The sequence below is a fragment of the Carcharhinus amblyrhynchos genome, chromosome 5, assembly GCF_965287045.1.
Source record: "Carcharhinus amblyrhynchos chromosome 5, sCarAmb.v2.hapA, whole genome shotgun sequence".
In the NCBI taxonomy this organism is placed as follows: domain Eukaryota; kingdom Metazoa; phylum Chordata; class Chondrichthyes; order Carcharhiniformes; family Carcharhinidae; genus Carcharhinus; species Carcharhinus amblyrhynchos.
This window is the reverse complement of record NC_137328.1, coordinates 7,765,532-7,774,847: the sequence shown is the minus strand read 5'-3', so window position 1 is coordinate 7,774,847 and position 9,316 is coordinate 7,765,532. Positions and strand designations below refer to the sequence as shown.

At 44.9% G+C, this 9,316-nt stretch overlaps 1 protein-coding gene across 1 annotated transcript in view; it reads right to left on the bottom strand.

Moving 5' to 3' along the window:
* Nucleotides 1-2,636: 2,636 nt before the first annotated feature.
* The window catches only part of kiaa1958 (KIAA1958 ortholog), a 104,152-nt gene continuing 97,472 nt past the window's right edge, over nucleotides 2,637-9,316 (bottom strand). Inside the window, exon 4 of the mRNA XM_080188437.1 lies at nucleotides 2,637-8,280. Coding sequence (XP_080044563.1) covers nucleotides 7,468-8,280 — 813 coding nt within the window. The 3' untranslated portion in view covers nucleotides 2,637-7,467. The remainder of the gene's footprint in view (nucleotides 8,281-9,316) is intronic.

The following is a 9,316-nucleotide window of genomic DNA, read 5'->3' as shown; positions in this document are numbered from 1 at the left end:
TGATGCAGGCGTCAATTTATTACGCTTTGTCTAAACACCTTTCCTCAAATTGGATCTTTGTAACACATTTTCACTGGTAGAGAATGTCTGTAATTCTGGTGTCTCAGTTATATCCACATTTACAAATTCTAGACAAAGCTTGTATTGTCATACTGCCTTGTTACTGTTCCTTCATCTCTCCCTTATAACTAATGTGATATTCCCCTTCATATACACCTCATGATATAAACTAAACCACCCAGATTAAATGGTGGCACAGTGGTTAACACTGTGAATCTGAATTCTTTCGGAGCGTGTATGTATTTGCCAAAATACTAAAGCATTTTATTCTGTACGAATAGTGTGAAGATAAATAAGTAGGATAGGAAGGAACACAATATTCCTGGCACAGGTTTTAAGTATATTTCAGATAAACAGTCACTGTAATACTGATGTGCCAACAGAGTCAGAATGTGATGCATCACCTTGATTTAAATGTTCAGAAAAAGGTGAAGACTTGAATTATCATCTTTTAAAAAAAACACCAACGATATATTGACTGGAGTCTGCACGTTCTCCCCGTGTCTGAGTGGGTTTCATCCAGGTGCACTGGTTTCCTCCCACAGTCCAACAAAATATGTGCTGGCTAGGTGCATTGGCCATGCTAAATTCTCCCTCAGTGTTCCCACAGAATCCACAGTACAGAAGGAGACTATTTCACCCATCAAGTCTGTACTGACCAGATTCCCACCCAGGCCCCATTCCTGCAACCCCATGCATTTACCCTCTAATCACCCTGACACTAGGGGGCAACTTAGCATGGCCAATCGGCCTAATCTGCACATCTTTGGAGGGGAAACCGGAGCATCTGGAGGAAACCCACGCAGACACGGGGAGAATGTGCAAACTCTACACAGACAGTGACCCAAGGCTGGAATTGAACCTGGGACCCTGCTGATGTGAGGCAGCAGTGCTAAACACTGTGCCACCCTACGGGAATCCGTAGATCCGTTGAGTTCCTGGAGATTGGATGACGGCACCCAAACCGGTTCTGGCGACAAGGGGTTTTTCACAGTAACTTCATTGCAGTGTTAATGTAAGCCTACTTGTGACACTGATAAATAAACTTAAATAATAAATAAACTTATAATACTGTGTACACACATCCACCTTGTTGAACAGAACAAAAGGTTGAAGTTTAGCCAAGGCTATATTGGGTTAGATCAGCTTTCCCCTCCAGCTCCCCACCAGATTTAATGAGCTTGATTGAAGCAGTGATCAAATGGATTGTAGCAGGTCCTGCCAAGATTTACTGGCCATTTATCGATCCCTGTAACCGCAGGAAGTTCCTGGTCAGATGTTGACAGTTGCTGTGTTTCGAGTTGTCAAACTGGAGCGATATCATGAAAATGGACTTTTCTTTTTAGGTTTTAATTTCCCCTAATCTGAATTTAACAAAACGCGAAATCAGCCATGAGGAAGAATTTGCTTTTTACAATCATAAATAACAACATATCTGCCACAACAAAAAGACACATTGGGAAGTACACAATCGGAGACTTGCATTTATCTAGCACCTTTCACAACCCTAGGATGTGCCAAAGCACTCAACAGCCAATGAAGTACTTTTGGAGTGTAGGCACCATTGTTATGTCGGGAAATGCGGCAGCCATTTCACGCACAGCAAGCTCCCACAGAGCATTTTAAAGGGATGTTTATTGGCTTTACAGTAAAACAATCACGGAAGAAATAAATGACTTTTAGAAATTTATAAAACTGCCTTTACGAAGCACAATGTGAAAAGGATAGGAGCTAGCAACTTCTCCAATGTCTCATTCTCCATTCTTATCTCTTTACAACATACAACTGGGGGTGTGCACCTTATTTTAACGCTGACCGTTGCTCAGATCAAAGAATGCACACGGAATTCACTGTAGGGGCTGTCTAGAGTAGTTTGAGAATATGGTAACTGTTACAATAAAGACAAATTCACACTCCCTACACCTAGCACGCACATTGGTGGTGTATGTCACATTATTTGATGTTAGCTGGTTTTATCAAAATTCTAGGAATCTATTTTTTTGGGAGGGGAGAGGCAGAAATGATAGCAAGAATTGTAGAATTTGACAACGCAGAAGGCCATTTGGTCCATTGTACCTGTGCTGGCTCCTGGGATATTTAAGCCCACCAAGTCGAAGACCCACCAATGACTGCTCAGACACATGTCCGAATTGCAACTTGGGCAATGTAGAACAATGTATAAATGACTAGGAAAATGTCCAAGCAAGCTTTGAGGACACCCGGCTAAATGTTTTTCAAACTTAAGTGGCAATGGTCAAACAGAGGAATACTTGCTCACAAGAGGGTGGGAGGGTTGATTTATGACTAAGAATGCATTAAATAATTCCTCTGTAACTCCTCATAAAAACATGTGGATCAACTTTGCTGGAGAAAAAGGCAACATTTTTAAGACCTTTAACCAATAAATTTGTAGCATCAACCAGCCTTTGGAAAAACAATCTGTAATCTGGATCATATCCGGGGCTGATGTTTGGAAATTATACTTCAAAAAATGCAATGAAAATCTGCTGTTATCCCTTTTTTAGTACATTGCTGTTGTGGCACATTGAAAAGAACACACAACACGGCGAGGAACATGTTGGACATCTCATGGAATTTTATTTCTGAATAATGTCAAGCCCAGCAACTCCAGTTCGCAAGAGCCCAGTCTAGTTGGGAAGGGCAGGGAGATCCAATGAAGGAAATGAAATGGCAGCACCAGTCATACAGGTAACACCACACAGGGTAGTAACCTGGCTAAGTTAGAAGAAAACTCTCAGAACTTTGAGAATACCGATATCCACTTCTGGCATATAATTTTTTTCTCTTTCGAAGTAGAAAACTGTCCAACTTTGAAATTCCCTCACTGTTACACAAAGTCGTCACGTACAATTTGACGCGTTAGACACCAGGTTAGTCTCCAGTTAGCAAAATTACAATCCATGTTGGAATTCCGAAGGGGAAAAGGAGAACCAGGGTGAGAAAAAAATTAGTTTTAATAATTATGAATCCAAATGAAAATACAAGTTTACAATAAATTGAATTAACACAAAGTAAGAAAGCTTTCTATTTGTCTTGGTGTTTCTCTGACTTGTAGAATCACGAAATGGTACAGTACAGAAGGAGGCCATTCGGTCCGCCATGCTTGTTCAAACTCTTTGAAAGAGCTGGCCAATTTAGTCCCAACTCCCCGCTCTTTCCCCATCACTTTGTAACATAGGATTCCTACAGCGCAGAAGGAGGCCATTCAGCCCATCAAGCCTGAACCAACAACAATCGCACCCAGTCCTATCCTCATTACCCCACAAATTTACCCTGCTGGCCCTCTGACACTATGGGGCAATTTATTATGGCCAATCAACCTCACCCACACGTCTTTGGACTGTGGGAGGAAGTTGGTGCACCCGGAGGAAAGTTGTCTTGCGCAAACTCCACACAGTCACCTGAGGCTGGAATTGAACCTAGGTCCCCGGCGCTGTGAGGCAGCAGTGCTAACCACTGCGCCACTCTGCTGCCCTGCAGTTTCCCCTTTTTAAGTATTTATCCAATTCCCTTTTGAAAGTTAGTGAATCTGCTTCCAAAACCCTTCCAGGCAGTGCCTGCCAGATCTTAATTTGTGACATTACATACCTTTTCCCCAAATTACCTCTGCTTCTTTTGCTAAATTACCTAAAATACACACCCTCTGGTTACCGAGCCATCTGCCACTGGAAGTAATTTCTCCTCATTTACTCTTTATTAAAAAGCTTCATAATTTTGAACACCACTATCAGAAATCCCCTTAACCTTCTCTGCTCTAAGCACAACCCCAGTTTCCTTGATGTCTCCATGTAACTGAGGTCTCGCATGCCTAGTACCATTTAGTAAGTCTCCTTTGTCCCCTCTCGGAGGCCTGGCATCCTTATTAAAGTGCTCTGAATTGGCCTCAGTACTCCAGCTGGGGCCTAATCAGTGTTTTACTAAGGTTCAGCGTAGCTTTGGTGCTTATGCACCCTATACCTCTGTTTGTAAAGTTAAGGATTGGTTGACTCTTTAAAGAGGTTTCTCCTGCCACCTGTACTCTTTGTATGTGTACACCCAGAGGTCACTCTGTTCCTGTACCACCTTTTAAAGTGTTTGCGTTCAGTTTGCTCCTCAGAGCTTTTCTGCCTTGAATTTCATCTGCCAGATATCGGTCCATTTCACCCGTCTATGTTGCCCCGACGACAGATGCTATCCTCTTCACCACTTTAGTTCCCAGTCATCTGCTAACCTTTAAACCCTCTGTACCCAAGCTCAGGTCACTGACACACATCAAAAAGAAAAGTGGGTTCAATAAGGTCACAACTGCAGTGTTTGTGTTTCTGAGGTATGGGGATCAGTTCTGGGGCAGAATAAACCTATGCCAATTATTCTAACATAGACTGAGAATATAACAGTGTAAAGTGCAGAGTGGCAGGCGTTCCCGAAATATATACAAGACAGCTTTCTTGGAGCACAATTAGAACAAGTAGGGGATGTTTCAGTGGAAAAGCATTTAGGAAAGAGTGATCATATCATTAACTTTCAGCAGCAGAGCCTTTAGGAAACTGATTGCAATATCATTAGGTTTCAATGTGGGAGCATTCAGGAAACAGTGATCACAACATCATTAGGCTTAGAATTATGGAAAAAGGCAAGGAACAATCAAATGTGAAAATACTCAACAGCAGGTGGGTTATGTCAGGAATCTGGCTCTTTAAAACTGGAATCAAAAGACCAGCAAAAAGGAGGTAGTTTGAGTACAGACTAGACATATTCCCATGGTGGGGACGGAGAGACAGAAGGACATTCAAAACTAAAGCAAACTGGATGAAAGAATAAAATGAAAGAAGAGAAAGGAGGCTTCTCCCGATAAATACCAGGCTCACAATCCAGCAGGAATCAAACTGAATACAAGGACAAAGTGATGAGGAAATAAGAAGATAAAGCAAATATATGAGAGTAGATAAACAGATAAAATAAAGGAGAACCCACAAGTCTTTTCTAAACAAATAAATAGTAAAAAGAAAGGGTGAGGCTTATTCAGGGCCAAAAAGGAGATCTTCTTGTGAGGACACTGGGCATGTCTGAGGTACTAAACGAGTACTTTGTATCTGTATTCACAAGAGAAGAGGTATTATCTGACTTAGTAAAGGAAGAGATAATAGAGAACTTGGATAGGATAAAAATATATAGAAAGGAGGTATTAGATTGCTGAGCAGCTTGCAAAGGAGGAAAGTCATCCAGTAAGGCTGGAATGTATCTTAAATTGCAAAAGGAAGTAAGAGTGGAATTTGCAGCCGGACTGAGCACAATCTCCCAATCCTCCTCGGCTACGGGGTTGGTGCCAGAGGACTGGAAGATGGCAAACGTTCCACTGCCATTCCAAAATGGGGAGGGGGATAAATTGGGCGACTACAGTCCAGTCATCTCACAGCAGTATTGCAGGAACTTTCAGAGACATTAACCTGGGGCAAAATAAATCTGCACTCTGGGGGGAGGGATATGGCCAAATAAATTATGCTTGATGAGCCTGAATGAGTTCTTTGATGAAGTAACAGGGAGGGTTAATGAAGGTGGCTTGGCTGACGTTGCCTGTGGACTTTCAAAAGGTGTTTGATAAAGTGCCTCATTAATAAAAGTGAAGCCCCAGTTTAAATGGTTAAAATGTCTGAAGGGAGAGAAAATTCAGGTGATTTGTCGTTTGTTAGACTGGCAGAAAATGCAAACTTCCTCTATACCATTTTGCCAGTTCCGATAACCTATCCTAATGCTCCTACACTGACTAGCATCGTGGTATTGGAGGTAATGCGTCCCAAAAGCAGTTCACAGCGGCATTTTCAATCAAGTTTTGACACAAAGTCATAAAGAAATATTAGGCCAAGCGATCAAGAGTGTGATCAAAGAGGTAGGTTTGACAGAGCTTCTTAGAGAGGAACAGAGAGGTAGAGAGGCTGGGGAAGGGAATTCCAGAGTCTATAGCCCAGGATCTGAAGGCACATCCACCAATGGTGATGCACTTAAAATTGCAGATGTGCAGTTGGCATAGTGCAGACATGTGAAGGTTGTGGGACTGGAGGATGTTAGAGTTTGGGAGTGGAAATGCCATGGAGGAATTCGAAGCACAGTGAGATTTTTTTGGAATGGAGGCATTGACAAGACTGGGAGCCAGTGTAGCTTGCGAGTTATGATCTGTGCAGAAGAGTTTTGGATGAGCTTAGGTTTCTGGAGGGTGGGAGGCCAGCCAGGACAGCACGTGAACAGTCAGCTCTAGAGTTAACAAAGGCATGGATGAGGGGTTCTGCAGCAGATGAGTTGAGACAGGGAGGAATGAAGCAATGTTACATCACGGGTCATTTGGGCGGTGGCGGAGTGGGTAGGTCAGTCTTGTCAGGATTGAACAGGCCACCAAGGCTGCAAGTGACATGGGAAGAATGGGTATAGAGGGATATAGGCCAAATAAGGGACTAGCTTAGGAGTTTTAATAAAAAAGAGCAACATGGACAAGTTGGGCCGAAGAGCCTGCTCCATGCTGTAAACCTCTATGTGACCTCAGGCAGTGATCAGGGAGTGGGCTGGAGTTGATGGCTTGGGAATGGAGCTTGTGGAGGGAGTCTAGGGATTGAGAGAGTTGGTGGGGAGGTTGAGCTGGATGCCGTCATATACCTAGGTATGGATGCGTACTTTTTAAATTTAATATCCCCTGCTTTCTATGTATTGTTTATGCCTATCAAATGTTTACGTAAAGCAGTTCAGATCCCACATTAGTATTCTCTGCTTAATCATTTTAATATTCTCCCCTCAGTTCTAATCTAATCATTGATGCCTTGTCCCCTGGTCTTCATTTACTTAGCACATCCTTCCTTCTCTCCGCTGAATTCCCAGCCTCACCGCTCCATCTGGCCCCTTCCGCCCAGCCCCGACTGAACTCTGCTCTCCAAGCTCTGCCTTTTTACAGATACTGCTTCCAAAACAGAGCGGCTACAACCGGTCATCAACTTTCAGATAATGAGATTTTTAACAGCCGGTCAAGGGGACACCCGCTACGCTGGGTAACTAGCGCTAACCTGTGGTTCGAAAGAGTTTGAAAACTATGTTAAATTCTTGCTTGATTAAACCACACTTTCCCGCACTAGCCAAATTCTGTTCTCATCAAATTCCTGCAGCAATGGGAATTTACATTTTTGCTAGAATTTTTTTTTTAAACAAGCGGGTTAAAACATAAATCCTTTTTATTTTGAAAGCGCAACGAAAATACTGTAACAAAAGTGTTATGGGTGATTAAACGAATATCTATTGCCCCCTTCCGAATAACGTCATATTGTGTTTTCTCTTTTTATCGGCTATCCATATCGCTATTTTCCCCCACTTTGCTAGAAGCTGTACATTTGAAACAATCTTTTGGTCTTTAAAGGGTGCAGACTCTCTTCAGCTGTTGGTGGAAAGGAACTTTCCTGGCTTCAGAAGAGAGGCCTGTGTGAAGGACACAAACGTGAAGCTCTCGCTTTGCTCTAGCCTGACCTTCTTGGCCAGTTTAGGGACCACGGCTCTGAGAGAGCGAAGGCCCATCCGCTGCTCCTCAAACCACACATTGTCCAGCTGGGAGAAATCTTTCCTGGCCACCAGGTAAAAGGACGACTTGGGGTCCCGCTGGCTGGGAGGCCGGTGGGTGTACATGTACTTGTACAGCAGGCAGTACGGGCACCTCTTCAGTCCTTCCGAGTGCTCGTGGTAGATCTGCCCAAAGCACAGCTTGTTGCTGCACACCTTGCTCTCGCGCTTGACCATGTCAGTCCTGGCGAAGAAGGGCCGGTTCTCCGCGTCCTTCAGCAGTTCAATGTCCCCGTACATGAGGTCCACGTGCTCCTGCAAGGTGCGCATGTTGAAGTACTGGCTGTTGAACTTCACCACCACGCTCAGCAGCGCCACGGGGTTGGCGTCGCCCAGGTAGCCGGCCTGCCACATCTCCTCCTCGTCCTGGCCGGAGAAGTAGATGATGTTGCGGGACCGGGAGCCGGACATGCCGGCCTTATTCAGCTGCCGCAGCTTGTCCTTCAGTTTCTGGGTGGAGGACTTGAAGATGGCGTCCCCAATCGAGAAGCCCACGTTGCCGTTCTTCAGCACACGGTCCAGGCCCCGCCGGATAGCGTGGAGAGAGGTGGCCAGGAAGTCAGAGCCATCGGTCTTCCTCACGGTCACGTAGAAGTCCTCCAGCAGCTCGTTGAGCTTTGCAGGTGGAATCTTGAACAGAGAGAAAGCAGTCAGAAAGTATAAATGTTGAAAAATCACACCGATCTCCTCTTTAAACACACATCCTTCCTTATCTCAATGAGGATGAGATATCTATCTCCTTCTTGAAACCACTCAATGATTCTGGGGTACAATTTCATTCATGCCAAACATCCACCTTTCCCAAGTAGCTGCTCAGGACAGCACGGTGGCACATTGGTTAGCACTGCTACCCCACAGCCCCAGGGACTCGGGTTCGATTCCAGCCTCGGGTCGCCGCCTGTGTGGAATTTGCACGTTCTCCCCGTGTCTGTGTGGGTTTCCTCCGGGTGCTGCGGTTTCCTCCTTCCTGTCCAAAGATGTGCGGGCTAGGTTGATTAGCCATGCTAAAGTGACCCTAGTGTCAGGGCCTAGCAGAGTAAATGTGTGGGGTTATGGGGAATAGGGCCTAAGTGGGATTGTGGTCAGTACAGACTCAATGGGCTGAATGGCCTCCTTCTGTACTGTAGAGATTCTATGACTCTATGATCCAAGAAAAACCTGAAACACATCACATTCATGCACTTTCCTGCTGCTGATTGTAGATATTAATTAGGATCAGGAACACTGGCTGCTCTCCTCCTAACATAGAATCCTTACAGCGCAGAAGGAGGCCATTTGGCCCATCGAGTCTGCGCTGACAACAATCCCACCCATACCCTATCCTTGTAATCCCCTTGACATTAAGGGGAAATCCCACCCAGACCTGTTTACCGTAACCCCAAGTATTTACCCCGCTAATCCCTCTAACCTACACATCTTGGGACACTAAGGGACAATTCAGCCTGGCCAATCCACTCCAGCCCGCACATCTTTGGAGTGTGGGAGGAAACTGGAGCACCCGGAGGAAACCCACGCAGGCACGGGGAGAATGCGCAAGCTCCACACAGAGAGCCACCAGAGGCCGGAACTGAACCTGGATCCCTGGCGCTGAGAGGCAGCAGTGCCAACCACTTTGCCATTGTGCCACCCTATCTCCACCCGTTCCCATTAGCTGGGGGTACTTCCA